Source organism: Sinocyclocheilus grahami, unplaced genomic scaffold (assembly GCF_001515645.1).
Source record: "Sinocyclocheilus grahami isolate Dianchi unplaced genomic scaffold, SAMN03320097.WGS_v1.1 scaffold206.1, whole genome shotgun sequence".
Lineage (NCBI taxonomy): Eukaryota > Metazoa > Chordata > Actinopteri > Cypriniformes > Cyprinidae > Sinocyclocheilus > Sinocyclocheilus grahami.
Genome location: NW_015505385.1, coordinates 550,253 through 574,349, shown reverse-complemented (window position 1 = coordinate 574,349; position 24,097 = coordinate 550,253). Strand labels below are relative to the sequence as shown.

At 35.1% G+C, this 24,097-nt stretch overlaps 1 protein-coding gene across 1 annotated transcript in view; it reads right to left on the bottom strand.

Moving 5' to 3' along the window:
* The window catches only part of LOC107595638 (ras-related protein Rab-26), an 83,801-nt gene that overhangs the window by 18,013 nt on the left and 41,691 nt on the right, over positions 1–24,097 (bottom strand). The window contains exon 5 of the mRNA XM_016286117.1: positions 16,489–16,541. Within this exon, the coding sequence (XP_016141603.1) occupies positions 16,489–16,541 (53 nt within the window). The remainder of the gene's footprint in view (positions 1–16,488; positions 16,542–24,097) is intronic.

Sequence of the window (24,097 nt, the reverse complement as noted above, 5' to 3'; positions counted from 1 at the left end):
GTGTATATCTTGCGATTTAGTCAACATCCTCAACCCAACGCAATAAAAACTCAGTATCAGTCACATCAGGGTTAACATCCCACAGCCAATTACACTATTCAGACTGACCCAGTATTTGGGGTTAATTATGAGCAGCAAGAGGAAACGGAAGAGAGAAAACAAATGGGCCGTTTCCATGCCAGGTCCAATCTTCTCCCTCAATCCTGCCGCTGTTCTCTTATCCATATTAATGCAAGCGTCCGAGGCTCTTACAAGCCACACCGCTTCGCAATAAAGGAGCCAGAGAGAAGCATTGATTTTCTTTTTTAAATTGCAAACAATGAAAAGCACAACAAATGGCACAATTTTGGCCTGCCCGTGGGGTTTGGAGCCAGAAAAATGTGGTTATGTTTACAGATTGAGAAGTGCAGATGTGGAGCTCCAGCAGGCTCATTAAAGACCTGGAACAAACTCTATGCATGATTGCATTCACATTTCACCTCAGCGGCCACTGCAATGTCCAGCACAGTGCAGTTTATGGAAATTGAGAAAATTAAGCACAAAATTAAACAGTGAGGAAGTGTTAGACCACAGGACACAGCAATGAAGAAATCCACCTTCACACAGAAGACATTTAAAGCTTTTACTTTTTATTTATTTATTTATTTATTTATTTATATATATATATATATATATAATGACAATCTATTCATAAAAATACACATCAAACAGTTAGAAAACTGGTCACAAAATTGTAACAAATTAATATTAAAGTGTGTGTGTGTGTGTGTGTGAGAGAGAGAAATTAAAAATAATTGTTCCAGATTTCTGAATTTTATGTTTTTAACAATTTTATTTTCATTTCATTTAATTTCCCCTAAATGAGGTTGGGCATGGGCACACAATTATTATCAACCATTATAACTAATACTTATATTAAATTACTATTTAAATATTAATATAACTACAACAAAACAGTATATAATCTATCATTAAATATTAAAAAATAGATATAAATTTAAAGCGGAAAAAAAACTCTTGATTTTCCACATTTTTACAGTATCTATCTTTGAGATTCTGCAAAATAATCTTCAGATATAAAAATAAGTGTATTAACAAAATAACAAACTGGTCACACAATTAACTTTACCTGATTTATTAATTACATATTAATGTATTTATGAATTCATGGCAAAATACATAAATATGTAGTCCCATACTGCAATGCACTACAAGTGAAAAAGTGATTCTAGAAAAAAGAAATAATTCAATAGCCTATCAAAGTTGGCAGAAAAATATTTATATCTCATTTAAAATAGACTGTTTTAACATTCATTCATCTGAACTCAAATGACAAATAAAGCACAGACAAAACATTCAATCTCACATGAACACACTTTCTACGACAAGCGTTTAATTCAGTCTGTAGGCGTCAGGAGATCAGAGAGAAATATCACCGGTAGTTGTTTAAGCTGTCAACCAGCAGAAGTACTTGTTCTGTGTCGCAAACACTGCTAAATCATCTGAGAGCCCGAGGCGGAGAGAGAGAACAAACCCCACACAGATGGTCCTGATGGACCGCTCTGACACTGAAATACGGCTGGACCATAAACCATATCATATTGAGATCACGATAGAAAGTTCACTCGATATGGATCAATCTAACAGCAGAAATAAAGGCGACAGCAGCAGTCAGTGTATGTCTCTGTAAAGCCCCGTTCACACCAAGAACGATAACGATATTAGCGTACACACCAGCGGGCAATATCGTCTGTTTATTCTAAGCGCATGCTCATCTGCCGCTTTAAATTCTCAAATTCATGATTGATTCTGATTGGGTGTCAATGATTTTATCCTTCATCAGCTGGGGAAAAAATCATTCTGAAAGTGATTTCAACGATATCGTTTCTCTGTGCCTTTATCGTTATAGCTGTGGTGTGGACCCTGCTATTCTTTAACATTGAGAACAATTTTTAGAACGATATCGTTATCTTTATAGTTATTGTGCTTGGTGTGAACGGGGCTTAAGTCTGCGAGTTCTGCGTCTCTGTGTGAATGAATGGCGTGGTTTCGTCAGATGCACAAACTCGTGTGATGCTCGTGGGGTTTTCAGCTTCGGCGTCTCAATATATGAGGACATGAACACATCAACTTCATCTTCAGAGTCAACTTCTGCTCTCAGAGTTACTTCACCAGCTTTACACCGCTTACTTTGAGTATAAATGATCCTCAAACACGCACTGAAACTGAAAATAAACCCTTTCCGACAAACCCATCAAAATAAAAGTCCGGTTTGACTTGAAGAAATTATGACCGAAATATATTACTACTGTATACTAAAATCTAATTCTCAAATTATAAAAAGGAATATCATAAACCAAGATATTTTCATCCACGTTTTAATTTATACAGTTCCGTCATGCAGCATCTTATTTGACAAAAAAATTTAATAAAAATGCAATGTTTTGTTGTAAGTTAATTATTATATTTTCAGTTGATTTACATTTTAAAAGATTAATTCAACTGTATTCGTTTTAATTAGACTCCATTTTTATGATAAATTTGTATTAAATCATAAATACAGAATCCAGAAAAAAATAAACTGGAGAATAGAGTTAAGGAGGGGGAAAAAATTATTTCACGGGGCCCTAAAATAAAAGGTAGCTACTCGTGGAGTTTAACTGTAAACACAAGTTTTGTTTATTTATTCTCAAGGTCTAACATACAGTATTTAATGCTAAATGAATATCACATGATATTAAAAGAAATATTGACAAAGTGAAATATTGTGATAAAAAGTTCAGAAATGTTACAATTAATTGCAAAGAAATTAAATGTCAGATCTTGAAGTAGTGAGAATTTTTTTTTACGGTGTGTGTGAGATTTATAATACAGCAGACTGACGGTTTCATCTCAGTTCCATTGCGATCAGTGTTTTAAATAACACAGCTAAACAAAGATTGTTTCATTCAGAGAGAATTGTTTGTTCTTTTCTATATCTGGAACACGGAGTCTCTGAATCCCCCGGCGGTAAACGGAGAAGATCGAGGAGTAACGTGAGCGTGCAGTCATACGATTACACAATGGAAACAGATGAATGACGACCTTCAAAATGGATTTTAATCAGAGCAGGTCCAAATGACTCTCGGGCTCGTGTTTGATTGATCTCAACGCTCATCTGAGAATGAAGCATCGCTGCTGTTTGGCTCATTCACGCATGCAAAAATATCTTCAGGATAAAGCTTTCTTGTGTGATGTAGTGCCATCATGCCGTCATTTTCCAGTGATTAGTCACATGACATTTACGGTTCAGGTGATTGGCTCACAAACTTCAGTGGTTCCTGTCTGTGAGTGAAAATGTGTCCGACATCCCACTGAGATGAGCTAACGGACGCCTCATACAAGCGGATCTGCTTGGTTGGGACACTTGAAGTCAGGATGAAATGAAAATGCATGCTTTTTTGTTAATGCATGTTATTGATCCTATTGTGCATATGGTTAATTTTTATGTTTAATTTTTTTAATCAAAATATTATTTCAATCGTATCATATGTCAATGTCAATTTTATTTCTATAGCACAACTAAACAAAACAACAGTTGACCAGTGTGCTTTACGCCAATACAAGAGACCGTAAAAAAATAAATAAATAAAAATATATATCTATATATAATTAAGAAAATCATAAAAGCAAAAACACACAGTGCAATACATTTCATTACTGAACATATGCCAGTTCAAAAAGGTAAATTTAAGCTAGATTTAAAAACAGATATGATCAGAGGAAGTATCATAAACTTACTAATTTTGTAAAAATGCTATAGTAAAAAAAAATCTTAACTGGTTAACTAAGTTCTCTATACAGTGGTACTCTGTAGTAGATGTAATAGGATATTTCATGTAATTAACAGAAAAATACTGTTAAATGTACAGTTTTTGGAAGTCAATCTTTTTTTTTTCATTTAAATAGCTATGCTATATCTTAGTTTTTCTTATCGGTTTTGTATTTAAATGTGTTCGTTTTGAACATTTTAATGTAAAATTCATTTTTATTGCATTATTTTAATGTCATGATGTTGTTTTAATCAGCTTTATTGTAAGTTTTTTTTTTTTTTACTGTAAAGTCAAATTATTATAAAGAAATATATACCATATTTTTCATGGTAAAGTTTTTTTTTTTTTACAGTATACAGTAACAAATCGTCTCTACTGTACTACAGTATTTCAGTATTTTAACTTCATCTTTAAAAAAATCTGAATATTCCAAAAATGGCATATTCAGATACGCTGCAAGACAACGGATTACCAGTACTTTTCCGTTTAGTTAACAGACATTTCCTCAAACCTTTAAACACAATGCAATGCATAATTCAAAACACCTGTGAGAAATCAATGCTAAAAAAATCCTCCACATTGATACAATACATTGGCCTGTATTTTTATGGACTTTTTTTACTCTGTTCATCTTAGAGTAAAAACTTGTGAAATCCACAGGATGCCAGAATACTTGTGCATTTGAATGTGACAGTGCGGTTTTATAAATATTTGATTATTTGAGCTCTGCTGTGTGTCAGTCAAAGGATGTGTGTTCTTCAGTTGGCCAAACACTTCAAAAGGTGTCAGAAAGTGTGTCTCTTTCCTCCAGAGTCCCAAAGCCCTGCACTTCTTGATGTTTGTACTGCTGAGAAGCGCTGCTACTGGTCACAGGAATGAAACGGGAGAAAACTCAATGTACCTGTATATCATTTCAAGAGTGTTGAATCAGAATCAACATCTGCTGCTGCTGGATTTCTGCTGTCCTGTACTGTTACAAACCCAGAAACGGTGAAACTTTGGATGGTTAAGCATCCTGCTGGTAGATGAAAACTAAAAATAAATCTTAAATTGGAGGTGTACAATATAAAACAGACTCTTTTATTGGTTTCTTTGTTCTCTCTGGTGTAGCTTCAATTCTGGTTCATATGATATTTGTTGCTTTTTATACTCTATGGCTTTTAAAACGTTTTATTTGTATTCTAAATACATTTGTATGTTGCAGTTGGGAACGAGTGGGCCATAACAACTAGATATAACACATAAAACAGATGCAAATCAAGCAGTTTTTCCCCGGTGAGTGAGAAACACAAGAACTCTCCGGCATGAATCACTGTGATTGGACATGTTTGCACAACATGGTTTTGGTTTCAGACCTAAAGCCTCTAAATGATCGACACGATCAAAACTTTGCTGTTAAACATGTTGCACACAATCTACTCCATGCCTTCTGTCTCTGATTGAAAGTTTAACGTTTTTTAAATCAAGTAAAAGGTCTTTCAGTGTAATTGTACAAAAGTCCTCCTTCATCTGGTGCTTCACGTGTCTTTCTGCTGTCAGATCTTTACTCATTAAATAGTTCATTTGTATTCTCATTGAATTTAGTATAGAGGTCTACCACACTTACTGGCCTGAAGCAGCTCAGCTTCACTTGATTCTCCATCAATCATGTTTTAGAGTCTCAAATCTGATCCTCAGGATCTTTTGAGGAGCGTTTGTTTCCAGCAGCTTTACTTTCACTGTTCCTCAGCGGAGGAATGATCTTCTCAAGCCTCCAGAACATCTCACGTCTTCTGAGGAGCGTTATTTCTTCAGCTCTCAATCACTGCATTATATGTTTGGTTCATTTCAATCTCCTCTTACTAAGACATATTATTGGAGATATAGAATGACGAATGTTATTTATATCATTTTATGTAAATATCTGAAATATTTTTATGAAACAACAGAATTGCATCACTTTTTGGCCATATAAATATTAGGAGGCTTAATTAACTGTTACATTTTCAGTTTTTCTGACTATTATTTCATATGTCAGGCTTTACGGGGTTAATATTGAATAAGGGAGTGAAACCTCCCCTGAAGAATGAAACATAGCAACTGTCTCTATTGATTTAGTTCTCTGTGGTTTCTCCTTAAGCCCCTCATGAAAAATGCATAGACTAACCAAGAAGCCAACATTGAGCTCGGCCTGAACTGCTTTCAGGTATTTTCAGGTAACATTGATCTGCTTGTTCTGCATGAGCATGAATGTGCAAAAGAGTTCAAATCATCGACAAAGTAATGGGACATTCCAAATATTACAAAATGACTAACATTACCATCACCATTTGCATGCTTTATATCATATATATATCTTCCCCTCAGGATTTTCTTATGTGATGGCAGTGGATGAGAAGAAATAAAGTCTGGTAATGTCTTTCCATAGCTGGAAACATTAAATGAGTTTGAAAGGCAGTAACTGACTTTTTTCATTTTATCATTGAAAATAAACCTGAAAGTTTGCAAGAGTGCAGAAAACCTCAAAAAGCATTATCGCAGTGATGAGCTCTCAGGCGAAGCATTAGGTTTCCTTCGACCTCTTGCTAAAAGGGTCAGAGCGCACTCACTGAAATCTGTCCTTCACAGACGTCTGCAGTGATTGTACGAAATACAGCGGCTCGTCAAAGAGACCGGCGCCCTGCTTCATGAAACGCGTTAAAATAATGTTTGATATCGGTGGGAATTGTGTGTCATCTTTCATTTCAGCCCACTGAAAATATATCCATAGAGGAAATGAAAAGATGTAGCATGTGATTTTTGGCTGGAGGGGGTGCGAGAGTGTGAGAGTGCAAGTGCGTCTTCAAAGGGACTGTCAGCTTCAGTAATGGTCAGAAATAATGGACATAATGCAGACGTACTTCATCCTCAAAGAGTCAGGCTCTTTTCCTTCTGGATGACTCCTGGATGGAGTGAAAATGGCTGAAAGGTGTTGTCTAGTAACTTCTACTACATACTATACAAAGATTTCAAAGTGTTTTTTGCAGAAATGCTATAAAAACCTTTTTTTTTTTGTTCCCCAAAGAACTTTTCAGTGGATTTGTTTCTTGCAAACACACTGCTTTTGTCTTCTCCAGATGTTAACTGATGGACTGGAGTGGTGTGGATTATTGTGATGTTTTTTTCAGCTGTTTGGACTCTCATTCTGACTGCATCCATTGCTGAGACACTGATGCAATGCTACATTTCTCCAAATTTGATGAAGAAACAAACTCGTCTTTCCTAATCACTTGTGAAGTGACCAAAGCTATACCTGAGCTGCTCTAAGTGTTTGTTCTAACAGCCACAATGACAACAAACCGTGATCAGCGGGACACTTACATGTCATTTCTGCTGAGTAGACCACCAGACTATGATGAAATCTCATTCGACAGTCCAAAATCCCATTCCACATATTTTAAGATTTTTGAATTACTGTATAACAGTCTATAAACTGTCTAAATGATAAATTTAGTCATTAGCACACATCATGAATTGTAAAGACTGTTTAAAGTTACTCGTGGTGCCATTTTTCTATACCTCAAATGTGACCCTGGACCACAAAACCAGTCATAAGGGTCCTTTTTTTTATTTTTTATTGATGTATGGTTTGTTAGGATCGGACACTATTTTGCTGAGATACAACTATTTGAAAATCTGGAATCTGAGGGTGCAAAAAAATCTAAATATTGAGAAAATCATCTTTAAAGTTGTCCAAATGAAGTTCTTAGCAATGCATATTACTAATCAAAAATTCAGTTTTGATATATTTACGATAGGAAATTTACAAACTATCTTCATGGAACATGATCTTTACTTAATATCCTAATGATTTTTGGCATAAAAGAAAAATCTATCATTGTGACCCATACAATGTATTGTTGGCTATTGCTACAAATATCCCCCAGCGACTTAACACTGCTTTTGTGCTCCAGGGACACAAATGAATAAATCATTGTGCATTGCCACCACATAGGGTTTTTCTCTGATTCACTTGAGAGATTCACTTGACCTGTAAACCAGCAGCTAATGATTATATAAAATGGCTCCACCAAACAATCATGAAAGCATGCTTTAATCAAAGACATTGTCGGTGATTGTGCATTCAGGTTGTGCTTCGCTACAGTTCAGGAGAAGTCTGATCAAAACAATAGCAGCTTAGATTATAATTATTGTTTTAATTTAATAATAGCAATTTCTGAGTGAAAATTGTTTCAAAGTATTCTCATTTTTCGTTTTCATTGAAGGATTGTGTGGCAGTATTTAGGAAAATTTATAACCAAACATTATTGTAATAGTCATTAATTTCATATGGCCACTTATCTGTTCACGCAAATCACTCTCAAATCCTTAATTTACTTATCTTTTGATTATAGATATATCTTGGTTTAGACATTCGGCCTGATCTTATGCATGACCTACAAACCACAACAACGTTCATTATCACACCGAACAGCAAAACAATTATGTGTAAATTACTGAAAGTGGATAAAAAGTTCGAACTTTAATGACACTCCAAGGTGCCACAGAAGAGATTTAGCCGGTGCTTATTAGTGACCATGTGACTGATTAAAGACTCACCTAAGATGCTGATGCAACCATGTGAAATTCATTTCTCCTCCCTTAACCCAGTGTAATCCTATTTAGCACTGAATGTGTCAATTATCTGTGAGAGTAATGAAAACGATGCTGCCAGCAATAGCGCAGCACTTCAGCGCCACATTCCTGAGAGAAGCTGATGTTTATTCAGCGCGCCACATGCCTTCACAATAAAGAGAAAACTTAATGCAATGCTGCGGTCGGCTTGAATCATGGCTGCATGACGGTACATACATCAGTGAAATTATAAAGGTTAACATATACACTACCGTTCAAAAGTTTGGGGTCCATGTATATTTAATACTTGTCTTCAGCAAGGCTGCATTAAATTAATTAAATGCTGTTCTTTTGAACTTTCTACTCGTCAAAGAAACCTGGAAAATAAAATATATCACCGTTTCCACAAATATTTGGCAGCACAGCTGTTTTCAACACTGATAATCATCAGAAATGTTTCTTGAGCAGCAAATCAGCATATTAGAATGATTTCTGAAGATCATGTGACACTGAAGACTGGAGTAATGATGCTGAAAATTCAGATTTTGTAGTCAACTTTTTTTTTTTTTGTAGTAAACTGTAATATTTCAAAACAGTTTTACTGCATTTTTCACCAAATAAATGCAGCCTTGGTGAGCAGAAGAGACTTCTTTCAAAAGCATTAAGCAATTATACCAACTTTTGAACAATATCATTAATTTAAGTGCATTTAGTCTTGTTTATTTTTACAATAATAATAATGATAATAATATTTATAAATATAAATTTATTATTATTAAAGTATTTGTTACTATTAAGAATAATAATATTTCCAACAGGATAAGAAAAATAATTTGAATAATTACATTTTTAATGGTATTTTTACCTCCCAACACAACAAAAACCCAGCAGTTTTTTGGCGGTGTGACGTGAAGGCTTTGGCTTTCTGTATCTCAGGCTTTTGTTCCTGGTTCGTCACAGTGATTAGCATTCATTTACGCTAATTAACCTGAGCAGCAGAGTTGAGGCTTGAGTGCCTCTGTGCAAATGAACAGGTGCTGCGTTACACACACACACACACACACACACACTCATAAAGTCCCTTATGGTTATGAGTCTGACAGCAGACAAAAGCTTCTTGAGATGCAAATGCATGTGGGCGTGAGCCGCAACCTTTGGTCTGAGGAACGGCACATGTGAACATCTGATATTTGTTTGTTTTTCACACTTTATGTGTCTGTGAACACATAAGAGAGAGAAATGTGTGTGAGGGGGTTGTGTGTTTACATGTTCACATATGAATAAGGATCTTTAAAAGCCCGGGGTGAGATCTGTCCCCCTGCGTCGCGGCTAATGGTTATAAATGGTGCAATACTTCATGATGTATTAATAACTGGGCCCACAGCTGTAAACCTGCAGGACAGATGGCCTCAATACCTCTCTTTGATGCTCAAGTCATTAAACTCACATCTCCTTTCCAAATCATTAGCCCAAAACTTTGTCCCCCTCGTTCTCGCTCTCCTAAAATCACTGCACATCTGCGAGAGTCCATGTGTTTTGATCAATGTCTAATAAACACACATACAGTACAGATGCACAACAAACATGTAGTTGAAAGTGTGGTTAAAGTCTGGCCTTTTCTTACACTCTAAAAAATGCTGGGTTAAATATAACCCAGCGCTGGGTTTAAAAGGGACAAACCCTATTTTTTTTTTTTTTTTACCCAAATGCTGGGTTCAGCCCGTTGGGTCATTTTATTGGGTTACTTTTTAATATTTTTGATCCAGCTGCTGGGTAGTATTTCTGTAACCATGTTGCTGGGTCGTTTTTAATGCTGGGTTATTTTTTTCTACCCAACTGCTGGGTTGAGCCTGTCTCTGATGAAACAACGCAGCTGCTGAGTTACAGTCAGAGAATGGGCGATTATCAATTTGGTCAACTTCTTCAGCAAAATAAGGGTTTGTATAAATTTTTTCTCATTTATAAAGTCTTTACTGTGCTGTAAATTATATTATTTTACACAACGCAACACAAGAACGAGAGTCGTTTTGCGCTGGAAATGCCTTTTGCCTTACATAACAAATGGATTTTATTCGTAATACTGAGTTTAAGATCATTTAAATATGATAATAAAATATGTTCTCTAATCTCAGTACTGTTTGTTTATGGGCAGGTTTTGGAGTCAGTCACGCTATCGCTCTGCTACGAGTGAAACGCGAGGCCGCGGTATATTTAAATATATGTAATATTGTAAACTATACTGTATTCACCCAAATAAATTCAATTTGTAAAATGTATTTTGTCCATGTGTTCTTGCTTAATAATAAATGTTCATCTTTTGATTATCGCTGTTGCCTCTAGTAATTCTGTTTTTTTTTTTTTTTTTTTTTTTTTTTTTCAGTCCTCCAGAGGTGCTGTTGAGTTTGCATGTTACGGAGTGGAAACTGTTATCGCGCTTCTTCAGTTTATGTCTGAAGCGCCAGTCTCATGAACCACAAGTCACTTGGGCAATATTTCAAAGCTGCTGACACTCTTCGGCAAAAACGACAGAGACATTCACAACATGAGATCCAGGAGCCCAGAGAAAGAGCGAGGGAGCCAGATGAGGAAGAGACGGAGGGAGTGATGAATACCAAGTGAGCGCTATGTGACTGCAGCATGCAATCTTACGGACCACCTGCTTCAAGGCGGCACCAGAAGGCTTATAACAGTTTAGAAATACAAGACGGAACATTCAGGCAAACTGAGTGTTTCAGCAAATAGCAGATGCATGCTCGCAATCTTAAATATAGATCTACATGCTCAACATGTGTAGAAGCTGAAAGAAGCATTACCACTGAGCCCTGCTCACTAACCTAATCAGAATATCCAAGAAACAGCAGTTTGGTTGCAAAAGAACTGACACCTGTTTGAAATCTTGTTTTTGGTGCGCGTTCAATTCTTATTTAAATTAACTTTTTAGCTTTATGTAACTTCAATACTAGGCTGGGTGATACAGCCCAAAAAAAATTTCTGTAAAGATCTATATATTTATATTATGCTCTTTATGCAGGTTATGTCATCTCTGTAAGTGAGCCATTGAATCATTCATTCAGCAGATTTGTTCAAAATGCTAATTCATTCAGGATTCAATCAAGTGATTGTATTTGAGTCAGTAACTGAATCATTCACTTGATCGATTCGTTCATTTAGGAAGAAACTAAATGACTTCTCCATTAAGTAAATCACTGAATCATTTATTCATCCGATTTGTTCAAAATGCTGATTCCATCAGGAAGGAATCAAGTGACTGCCTTTATGAGTCAGTCATTGAATTATTTGCTCAATCAATTTGTTCAACAACCCAGATTAATTCTGGAAAGAACTACATGACTATCTTTTTGAGTCACTGAATCACTCATTCAACAGATTTATTCAAAGCGCTGATTCATTCAGGAACAAATCAAGCAATTGCATTTATGAGTTGGTCGTTGAATCATTCACTTGACTGATTCATTCCACAACAAAGATTCATTCCAGAAAGAACTAAATTACTGTCTTTATGAATGAGTCATTTGTTCAACAAGATTTGTTAAACTTTCATCAGAAATGAATCAAGCTATTGCCTTCATGAGTTCAATGAATCATTCACTTTATTCAACACAGATTCATTCGGAGTTGTGAGTCTTCATAAGTGAGTCATTGAATCATTTATTCAACAGAATTGGTCAGAACTGATTCAGGAAGGAAACCCCAATATTGCTCAAAGACATGTTGGATTTGTTATGGAAAATGATTTATAGAAATTGTAAATAAAACAATGATTATTGGAGTACATTTTACAAAAAACAGAACAGTATTTCAGACATTCTTCTTCAAAATGTCATGTTTAATTTAATGTGTTGTCATTTCTATATAATTATTGTTTTAATTTAATAATAGCAATTTCTGAGTGAAAATTGTTTCAAAGTATTCTCATTTTTCGTTTTCATTGAAGGATTGTGTGGCAGTATTTAGGAAAATTTATAACCAAACATTATTGTAATAGTCATTAATTTCATATGGCCACTTATCTGTTCACGCAAATCACTCTCAAATCCTTAATTTACTTATCTTTTGATTATAGATATATCTTGGTTTAGACATTCGGCCTGATCTTATGCATGACCTACAAACCACAACAACGTTCATTATCACACCGAACAGCAAAACAATTGTGTAAATTACTGAAAGTGGATAAAAATTTCGAACTTTAATGACACTCCAAGGTGCCACAGAAGAGATTTAGCCGGTGCTTATTAGTGACCATGTGACTGATTAAAGACTCACCTAAGATGCTGATGCAACCATGTGAAATTCATTTCTCCTCCCTTAACCCAGTGTAATCCTATTTAGCACTGAATGTGTCAATTATCTGTGAGAGTAATGAAAACGATGCTGCCAGCAATAGCGCAGCACTTCAGCGCCACATTCCTGAGAGAAGCTGATGTTTATTCAGCGCGCCACATGCCTTCACAATAAAGAGAAAACTTAATGCAATGCTGCGGTCGGCTTGAATCATGGCTGCATGACGGTACATACATCAGTGAAATTATAAAGGTTAACATATACACTACCGTTCAAAAGTTTGGGGTCCATGTATATTTAATACTTGTCTTCAGCAAGGCTGCATTAAATTAATTAAATGCTGTTCTTTTGAACTTTCTACTCGTCAAAGAAACCTGGAAAATAAAATATATCACCGTTTCCACAAATATTTGGCAGCACAGCTGTTTTCAACACTGATAATCATCAGAAATGTTTCTTGAGCAGCAAATCAGCATATTAGAATGATTTCTGAAGATCATGTGACACTGAAGACTGGAGGAATGATGCTGAAAATTCAGATTTTGTAGTCAACTTTTTTTTTTTGTAGTAAACTGTAATATTTCAAAACAGTTTCACTGCATTTTTCACCAAATAAATGCAGCCTTGGTGAGCAGAAGAGACTTCTTTCAAAAGCATTAAGCAATTATACCAACTTTTGAACAATATCATTAATTTAAGTGCATTTAGTCTTGTTTATTTTTACAATAATAATAATGATAATAATATTTATAAATATAAATTTATTATTATTAAAGTATTTGTTACTATTAAGAATAATAATATTTCCAACAGGATAAGAAAAATAATTTGAATAATTACATTTTTAATGGTATTTTTACCTCCCAACACAACAAAAACCCAGCAGTTTTTTGGCGGTGTGACGTGAAGGCTTTGGCTTTCTGTATCTCAGGCTTTTGTTCCTGGTTCGTCACAGTGATTAGCATTCATTTACGCTAATTAACCTGAGCAGCAGAGTTGAGGCTTGAGTGCCTCTGTGCAAATGAACAGGTGCTGCGTTACACACACACACACACACACACACACACTCATAAGGTCCCTTATGGTTATGAGTCTGACAGCAGACAAAAGCTTCTTGAGATGCAAATGCATGTGGGCGTGAGCCGCAACCTTTGGTCTGAGGAACGGCACATGTGAACATCTGATATTTGTTTGTTTTTCACACTTTATGTGTCTGTGAACACATAAGAGAGAGAAATGTGTGTGAGGGGGTTGTGTGTTTACATGTTCACATATGAATAAGGATCTTTAAAAGCCCGGGGTGAGATCTGTCCCCCTGCGTCGCGGCTAATGGTTATAAATGGTGCAATACTTCATGATGTATTAATAACTGGGCCCACAGCTGTAAACCTGCAGGACAGATGGCCTCAATACCTCTCTTTGATGCTCAAGTCATTAAACTCACATCTCCTTTCCAAATCATTAGCCCAAAACTTTGTCCCCCTCGTTCTCGCTCTCCTAAAATCACTGCACATCTGCGAGAGTCCATGTGTTTTGATCAATGTCTAATAAACACACATACAGTACAGATGCACAACAAACATGTAGTTGAAAGTGTGGTTAAAGTCTGGCCTTTTCTTACACTCTAAAAAATGCTGGGTTAAATATAACCCAGCGCTGGGTTTAAAAGGGACAAACCTTTTTTTTTTTTTTTTACCCAAATGCTGGGTTCAGCCCGTTGGGTCATTTTATTGGGTTACTTTTTAATATTTTTGATCCAGCTGCTGGGTAGTATTTCTGTAACTATGTTGCTGGGTCGTTTTTAATGCTGGGTTATTTTTTTTCTACCCAACTGCTGGGTTGAGCCTGTCTCTGATGAAACAACGCAGCTGCTGAGTTACAGTCAGAGAACGGGCGATTATCAATTTGGTCAACTTCTTCAGCAAAATAAGGGTTTGTATAAATTTTTTCTCATTTATAAAGTCTTTACTGTGCTGTAAATTATATTATATTTTTTTTTTTTTTTTACCCAAATGCTGGGTTCAGCCCGTTGGGTCATTTTATTGGGTTACGTTTTAATATTTTTGATCCAGCTGCTGGGTAGTATTTCTGTAACCATGTTGCTGGGTCGTTTTTAATGCTGGGTTATTTTTTTCTACCCAACTGCTGGGTTGAGCCTGTCTCTGATGAAACAACGCAGCTGCTGAGTTACAGTCAGAGAATGGGCGATTATCAATTTGGTCAACTTCTTCAGCAAAATAAGGGTTTGTATAAATTTTTTCTCATTTATAAAGTCTTTACTGTGCTGTAAATTATATTATTTTACACAACGCAACACAAGAACGAGAGTCGTTTTGCGCTGGAAATGCCTTTTGCCTTACATAACAAATGGATTTTATTCGTAATACTGAGTTTAAGATCATTTAAATATGATAATAAAATATGTTCTCTAATCTCAGTACTGTTTGTTTATGGGCAGGTTTTGGAGTCAGTCACGCTATCGCTCTGCTACGAGTGAAACGCGAGGCCGCGGTATATTTAAATATATGTAATATTGTAAACTATACTGTATTCACCCAAATAAATTCAATTTGTAAAATGTATTTTGTCCATGTGTTCTTGCTTAATAATAAATGTTCATCTTTTGATTATAAATTTGACTTGATTTTAAAGTCATCACAAAATGCCATTCACAACCATAATCTGACGTATTTTTAAACACAATATAAGTAAGAAAAAAAATGTAGGGCAAAACTTTTATCCATCGAGAATTTATTCAAAACGGAGTCAGATAACTGGAGGAGAGGGGATGAAAAAATAAGTGCGATTCATGACATCAGCCTAAAAGGAAAATCATTTCAGATGCTGAGCAAGATATGCCATTTTCATAAAAGTATTTCATATTTGTAATGTTTTGAGTAACATGGATTAAAAAAAAGATCAGGAGCGTGCATTATAAATAGTAATAAATACTGTGCATTATAAATAGTAATAAATACTGTGCATTATAAATAGTAATAAATACTGGGTAAAATAGGGACAAACCCAGCAATTGGGTTGTTTTGACCCAGCGGTTGGGTTAAATGTTTAGGGTTTGTCCCTATTTTACCCAGCACTGGGTTGTATTTAACCCAGCATTTTTTTTTTTTAGAGCGTAGGGTCTGATTTCATGGCGTAATGGCTAAATAAGATTCTCAAAGGAATTTAGTTATGCTGTAACCTGTGTTGAATTTATCATGACTTTTTCATTGGTCTTTTGAAGCAAGTTTAAAAAACAATGCCAAAACAAACAATGTAACTAGTCAGATTCAATTCATGAACAAATAACTCTTATGAGCCAGCTCTTAGTGCATAAGTGAATCAACAACATCCAGCCTGACCTTCACTAAGCAAATGACTCCTGATTCAGTTTGAAACACAGCCCTGTATAATTTACAGCGTTAGTTGAGAGAGAATGATTTGTGTAAACAAAAACTGACATTACAACAAAAATATGCACAAATGAATCAAAACTGAGTCCAACTGAAATTCCAATCAAATCAAAAGTGAACTGAATTTGAATCAAATGAAATCCATTAAATCTGTATTGATTCTCTTATCTTATTGCAATGAAATGTTTGCAATCACATAGTAACGTACACAAGCCGCTGCAAAGATGCAGCGCAAATTCTATTGCACTCCAGCAACCCACGGTTATGCATTTCTCATGCATAATTACAGAAATACAGAAAAAGAAACTCTTAAAATGAAATTGCAATATCAAAAGGGGCATTGACCTCTAAATGCACACGAGCCTTACCTGTATGTTGTCAAAAGAAGCTTTATTTGTCACATCGTAGAGCAGCAAAAGAGCTGAAAAGACAGACGAGACATTAATCACATATATGAAAAACCTCAACATCAACTCCGACATCGGTTGTTTCTAAACACAAAAAGTCCTTTTGCACTCTGTAAAATCTTTTATTACTGGGAGAGAAAGCAGTATAAAGTTAGTGGATGAGTCCTCTGGCTTTACAAGCAGGTAATCTGAAGCACTCCAGTCGCTCGCACCGTGTGATGTGTTTATGGATTCAGTCCTATATTTGGGGTTTGGGGGAGATGAAGGTCCGTGAAGGGCAAACATTAAAGGATAATTACCATCTCTGGTATGAGGGAAGGGGCACAGACGGAGGAACAAACAACGTCTGGCTGTGCATTTTTTTTTTTTTTTTTCTCTCTCTCTCTCTCACTCACTCACTCTCACTCTCTCACTCTCTCACTCTCTCTCCCTCACCTATCCTCGTGGGGACTCTCCATAGGCATAATGGTTTTTCTACTGTACAGAACGTATATTCTATTGCCCTACACCAACCCTACCCCTCACAGGAGACTTTCTGCATTTTTAGATTTTCAAAAAACTTAATTCTGTATGATTTATAAGCTTTTATACCCGTGGGGACCTCAATTTAGGTCCCCACCGTGACACGAGTCCCCATGAGTCTGTGTGTAGTCAGGTTTAAGTCCCCACCATAAGCTTTTATACCCGTGGGGACCTCAATTTAGGTCCCCACCGTGACACGAGTCCCCATGAGTCTGTGTGTAGTCAGGTTTAAGTCCCCACCAGGATATATACACACACACACACACTCACCATTATTCAGAATGGAGAAGAGATGGTCTGAATGGAGATTGTTTTAACAGCGAGTTTGCATGCAAGACATTTTTAATTAAATCTTAGTTTTTTTTGTAAGACAATGCAGTGCTAAAATCTTTCAAAGCGACTTTTCCTAAAGTCCATGCGAGGCCTCTCTGCATTGAGTGACAGGAGCCGAGCGGAGGACTGATGGGAAGCGACAGCAGCGTGTCGGGGTCCCTACGATCACAGCCTCCTGCGCCTGTGCGTCTGAAACCAACGAGACAGCGATTCAGCTGTGCAGATGGAAATAACTGAGTTTGTTTGCGAGCATCTCAAAAGCCAGGTGTTCTCCATTTACAATGTCTGAACAAATATATGTGAGGGGGAATTTTCAATAAAGCAGAAACACAAACCGCTGTAACCTTGAAACAGTTTCTGCTCGTGGGAGTGAGATTGTGCATCAGAGACTGTAGACGCTGACAGGTTGCATGCACTCGTGAAAGACATTCAGAGAATCTTTTACACAACATGGTTCAATTGAAAAGAACTAACTGACTAATTGATTTAATTAAGCCTTTTAAGCTGCAAATATTATTTTGATGAGTTCTGTTAAACATTGCTTTTGTTCCTCTTTTTGTCCAACCCGATCTCATGAAAGTGCGTATAAATAGTATGCCAAAATAAAAACAAAAACTTGTGGTATTGATACGCAAAAATTGACTTTGGCGTGTTGGGTAGATGCGTATCATATGCATGCGAAAACTGCGTGAAGTGTTGAGATTGTGTTTACAGTTGTGAATTGTGTGTTAGTATTTGAGAAAAACTAATACCAACATTTTCCGATATGTTAAAGTTTTTTGGTTATTACTGACCATGAGTGCACTAATGTCAATGACAGGTAATATATTTCTTGTATGTTACATTTACATGCTAAATAAGTTAGATTCAGCATGTGCCATCCTACCCCATTCATTTGAACTGAAATAGATTCCAGGGCCACCACTGAATTATGTTGAAATTAATTGTAACAAATAAATTTTATTGAGTAATCAACTTAAAAATGTTGTTCATTCCTCAATTTTTAGTTGCTATCATTCAGTGTAATTTGTTAATTTAACATTTTTCATTAGAAGAGGTCATACCTCCAAAAGACTGATCCAAACTGTTGCATTCATTATTTTTGTTAAGCAAAACTTTAGTATTAGAGTGTGGCATGTACAGAACTCCAGAAACTTCCTTCACTCGTCTCACAGCGGGAGAAACTGAGAAATCGTCCCCCTGCAGCTTCACAAAACGCCTGCATTTTAATTCTGCAATGCTCATTATTCATAGTATTCAGCTGTGTATATGGAGAAGTTGGGAGTATTTTACATAAACCTGTGAAGCAGTTTTAATTGCACGAAGTGCATGTTCAATGCAACACAGGCCATGTTTCAGTCATCACACTCCACATGTGTAATGTATATTGCACATTTTGATGTATTGCATTGCATGTTTCTTCAATTATAGAGCCCTGTGGACTTTATTTAGAAAATAAATTATCTTAAAATGCTCTAATTTATTTAATCAGCCTAAAATCTACGAAAAATCCCTAAAAACAAGGCCCAGTGTACTTTTAATATTAAGGAATTTTCAGTGTATATATATTTTTTTATTAATTTATTTATTTTACACAGGTTTTACCCGTATTGTGAATAATTCATTGAATTTTGTTGTGTTTTAGGGTTAAAAGAAGTGTCTGTAAATTTAACAGAAAAGGTACTGGTCTTTGACATTCATATATATTTATATGCATAACAAAAGTCAGAAAATGACCAGTCAGAAAATGATTTTCAAATGCTTTTGTGAAAATAAAACAAACTTTGAAAATAAAATTAATGAAAAAAAAAACCTATTAAAAAAACATTTATGATAATCTAAACGGTGAAATTAAACAAACCATTTCAATATTTTTGTAAAAAAAATTTAAATTAATTTTAACAAATTAAATGTCCCACAGTCATTTATACCTTTTGCCTCTAATAAAAACATTTAATCAATAGTTGTTCTCAATAGTTTCTCAAGAAGACCGCAGTGAAGAGCCTGTGGTTAAATTTCAGATGAAAAATATCCAAATGTCACTTTTGTTGTGATTTTGTGTCATTTCCGATTAAGCCATAAACTCCTATGAAATGAACAATTATAGCAAGACAAATGAGTTTACCATTTTATTCCAAAGATGCCATTTCCATCACAGATACACATAACTTGAGATGTGTTGAAAATGTCTAAAAGTAGCAATTCAATGACTCAAATATGTCTATGTTGTCTCAAATCCTCACTAGATTTTGAAACGGCCATAATTTTGTTCTTAAGCTTGAATGTTTTGTCACCTGCTACGTCACTAATTAAGCAGGCAGAAATATCAACCGCTTCATGTCTCCATATAAGATGTGATGCCTTCTCCTCACCATATGTCAGTATAGCATATGCAAAAGCTGGAACAAAAGATGTAAAAGGCTGCTTTGAATGCATATTGGCCCGAATAAACAATCAAACTGGAGCAAAGGAACAAAGACTCGTCACAAAGTGCCTTTTCAGAGCCCAGTTAGACTGACACATGTGAGTGGCACTTCAATAATGACTGCAATTAACAATAATCATGTCAAAACCATTTCTGAAGCCCATTATTATCTTGCTCTCAAAACCTTGCCCAAAAATACTATCACTTATTATTGACCCAGAAAGGTAGAGAGAGAAAGTAGATGAGAGAGAAATTGAGGTAGCGAGAGAGAGAGAGAGACACTAAACCAAAACTACCCACAAACCACTGCACCTTTAGTTCTGAAAGACATTTCATCATTCACATTACCTTTACATTTGGTTATAAAGTGGTTGAAAATCAAATTAGGTAAATAAGGCAGAGCATTCAATCAATACAGACAGCTCACATTCAACTGAATAAAGCTCATACATCATTGATTTCATCTGAAAGGCTTTGAAAGCTCCTCTGAAGAGCGTGTGTCCTTTTCCCTTCACGTTGTGTTTGTTTTATCTGATGAGCAGTAGATGATGAATATGCTACAGATCTGCTGATAAAAGAGAGCTGAGGGATCATCATTTCTCATTTGCAGTGTATGACTGACATATGTCAAATGTTTCAAACTGTTCACTTTCCTTCTAAATCTGGAAACCTATCAAGGTACAAAACAATGCCTGCTTTTTAGGTCAACCCACCCAATTCTCACTACCATAAATTTGATGAGGATTTTGAGAGGTTTGTTTGTTTGTTTTTTAATAGACAAAAAATAAAAATAAACAAGAGACAAAGAAAGCACAATGAAAACAGTAAATTAATTTAGGAAATAAATTATATAACAGTTTAACAATTAATAAAGGTTTCTGAATTAAAGACATCTTTCAATGCTTACATGCATGCATGCATGCATACATACATAAATATTTGTTTTGTTTTGTAATTTCCATGAACAAAAATAATGGAGGTTTCAGACCAGGCTTGGAAAAACATTCCACTAAAATGAATAAAAATGGACAAAAATCCCAAATCTGTGATCTTTGCTGAGGAATGATTATTTGTGATTAATCGCATCCAAAATAAAAGTTTTTGTGTACATAATATATGTGTGTGTGTACTGTGTATTTATTATGTATATGTAAATACACATTTAAGAAAAATATTAAGTCGCTGGGGTATATTTGTAGCAATAGCCAACAATACATTGTATGGGTCAAAATTATTGATTTTTCTTTTAAGACAAAAATCATTAGGATATTAAGTAAAGATTGTGTTCCATGAAGATATTTTGTAAATTTCATACCATAAATATATAACTTAATTTTTGATTAGTAATATGCATTGCTAAGAACTTAGACAAATAATTGCTACAACTTTAAATAAAATTTAAATGGATAACAAAAATAAAATATTAAAATTAAACTTAATCTTAATAAAAACAAGAATAGTAACTAAAATAACACCGTTTTGAACAAATCAGTTGAATGAATCAATCAATGACTCCGGATTTAGTTTCATAATATAATTTCAATCATCTTTCAGTATTCAAAACGTTATATTTAAAACATTACTTTGTATTAAATAAAAATATATAGGCCTATTTCATTTTTTTCAGACAACATTCATTTTATTTTTTTTAGTTTCAGTTAATAACACTGCGCCAAACATGTCTTCGGTGTGCTTTACTACAAAATTTGCACAAACACCATTTTGCATCATGTTTTCTGTTGGCTACACAAAAGGTTCAGTATAAAGTGATCTTCACAGCATCTTAAATGATCTGAAATGAAATTACTATTACGAGTTTAGTACTATGATGGCTCTTTAGTGCTGTGTGCCAGAACAATTTCAAGAAGAAAGTCGTATCATTACAGAATTCAAACTTAAGAGAGTAAAAGTCAAACTCTTAAAAGTCTTAGAGTAAAATTGCAAGAAAAGAAACACTTAATGTGGTTTAATGTTCTAAAACAATGACCAAGAACTGAATTTCTCTCTCATTTTTCATGTCATAAATATTATCTACTGCCGAAACAACAAGACACAGCAATAACAACTTTTATAGCCATTTGCTCTGCCATAGAAAACCATTATAAGGAGAAGAAAGAAAAAAAAACCTTTGCACTTCATGCACAGCCCCACTATCCATCTACATGCAAGTTAATGAAGCCAGGATATTAATGCAATGTTCGTAACATTTCTCTATAATGGTTTTCTATGAGTGAGAAAAACCTTAAAATAAAAGCATTGTTTCTTCCTCTGGATTACGCTGTTGTTGTTTTGGCAGGAGATCATGCTTGACATGGGAAATGTGAGAGAAATTTGGTAGTCACATATGAGTGAATCTCAACTGGTGGGTTGCGAGGTCTGCTCTGAAAGCAGACAAACAATGCTGAATGCAATTGATGAAATGCTGCTAACCATCTAATCATGCGCAATTAGGATGGCAAAATAAATAGGTATTAGAAAAACCTTTCCCATTTCTTTTGTTGTTAACATCAAATGGTGAAATCAGAAAGCATTTTAGCACAAATTCATCTGACATCTTTGCAGAAGCTTCCAAATAAGACCGATGCGTGACTTCTCACAAACAAACAAAAGTACACAACATAAAAGAAAATATGACGCACACTACATCAAAAAGGATTCAAGGGTAAATTGCACTCCTGCTGAGGTTTATGCATTTGCAAAATTAATATTTTCTTATTGCTATTCAGTTCAAAACAAAACTACATGAGATAAAAGAAAATATGATTCCGATTACATCAACAATGGGTTCACTGCAAAAATGATTTGCTTACGAAGTATTTTTGTCTTGTTTATTTTTTCCCAGTAAAAATATCTAAACATTCTTAAACCAAGATGCATTTAATTGAGACGCAAAATTACTTAACCTAAGTCTTGTTTTCTGAAAAATAAATAAATCCAAAATGAAGTGAGTTTAAGCTGAGTTTAATATTCAAACATAAATAAAAGTTTTTGTGTACATAATATATGTGTGTGTGTACTGTGTATTTATTATGTATATGTAAATACACATTTAAGAAAAATATTAAGTCGCTGGGGTATATTTGTAGCAATAGCCAACAATACATTGTATGAGTCAAAATTATTGATTTTTCTTTTAAGACAAAAATCATTAGGATATTAAGTAAAGATTGTGTTCCATGAAGATATTTTGTAAATTTCATACCATAAATATATAACTTAATTTTTGATTAGTAATATGCATTGCTAAGAACTTAATTTGAACAACTTTAAAGATGATTTTCTCAATATTGATTTTTTTTTTTTTGCACCCTCAGATTCCAGAATTTCAAATAGTTGCATCTCAGCCAAATATTGTCCTATCCTAACAAACCATACATCAATGGAAAGATTATTTATTCAGCTTTCAGATGATTTATCAATCTCAATTTGGAAAAATTTGACACTCAAGACTGGTTTTGTGGTTCAGGGTCACATATATAATATAAATTATATGAATATAAATATATACATGTAAATATTTTCTAAATATATACTGTTTGTGTGTCTTTTATATATACATAATAAATATACACAGTACACACACATATTATACAAACAAAAACTTTTATTTTGGATGCAATTAATCGCGCATATATATTCATATGCTATGGTACTTTCAAAGAATACGATAGTACATGCTCAAACAACCTTTATAACGCCACAATTGCATTTCTGAAGACATTGTGATACTAAGCTACATTTCTGATGCTAAAAACTCACAGAAGAGCACCGGGATGAAATATGAATCATCTGAGCAACATTCAAACGCACCCATCTCCCATTTCTCATATTTGATGTGATCTGTGGTGCAGTGCCATGTCTCTCGGTGAGCTGATGGCACACAGGCACGGCACAGATGGGAGAGGCAGTCTGTGGGCGTCAGGAGTACAGTAGATCTGCTCAGACTCACATGCACCCTAATAAAGCTCCACACATGCAGGACAGCAGCAGCTCCACCAGCCCTGATGTCTAAGGTGACTCTCTGGGATGTGATTTGAGGATCTGTATGCGCACGGCATGTGAGGTTAGGACCGTTTGCATGTGACAGGTTCACGAGGGGAAAACGGTCGGCCGCAAAAAGCGTGCATTATGGCATCGCTCTGCATCAATTTAAACGTCAATCACTCCCTGCTGGAAATGTGCGGTGAAAGGGTGTCAAGTGTGTGTGTACATGCTTCAGAACCTCATTTAAAAGAGTCATAATAGCTGCTCTTTATGATCCAATCGGTCTTGTTTGAAGTGTAAGAGCGT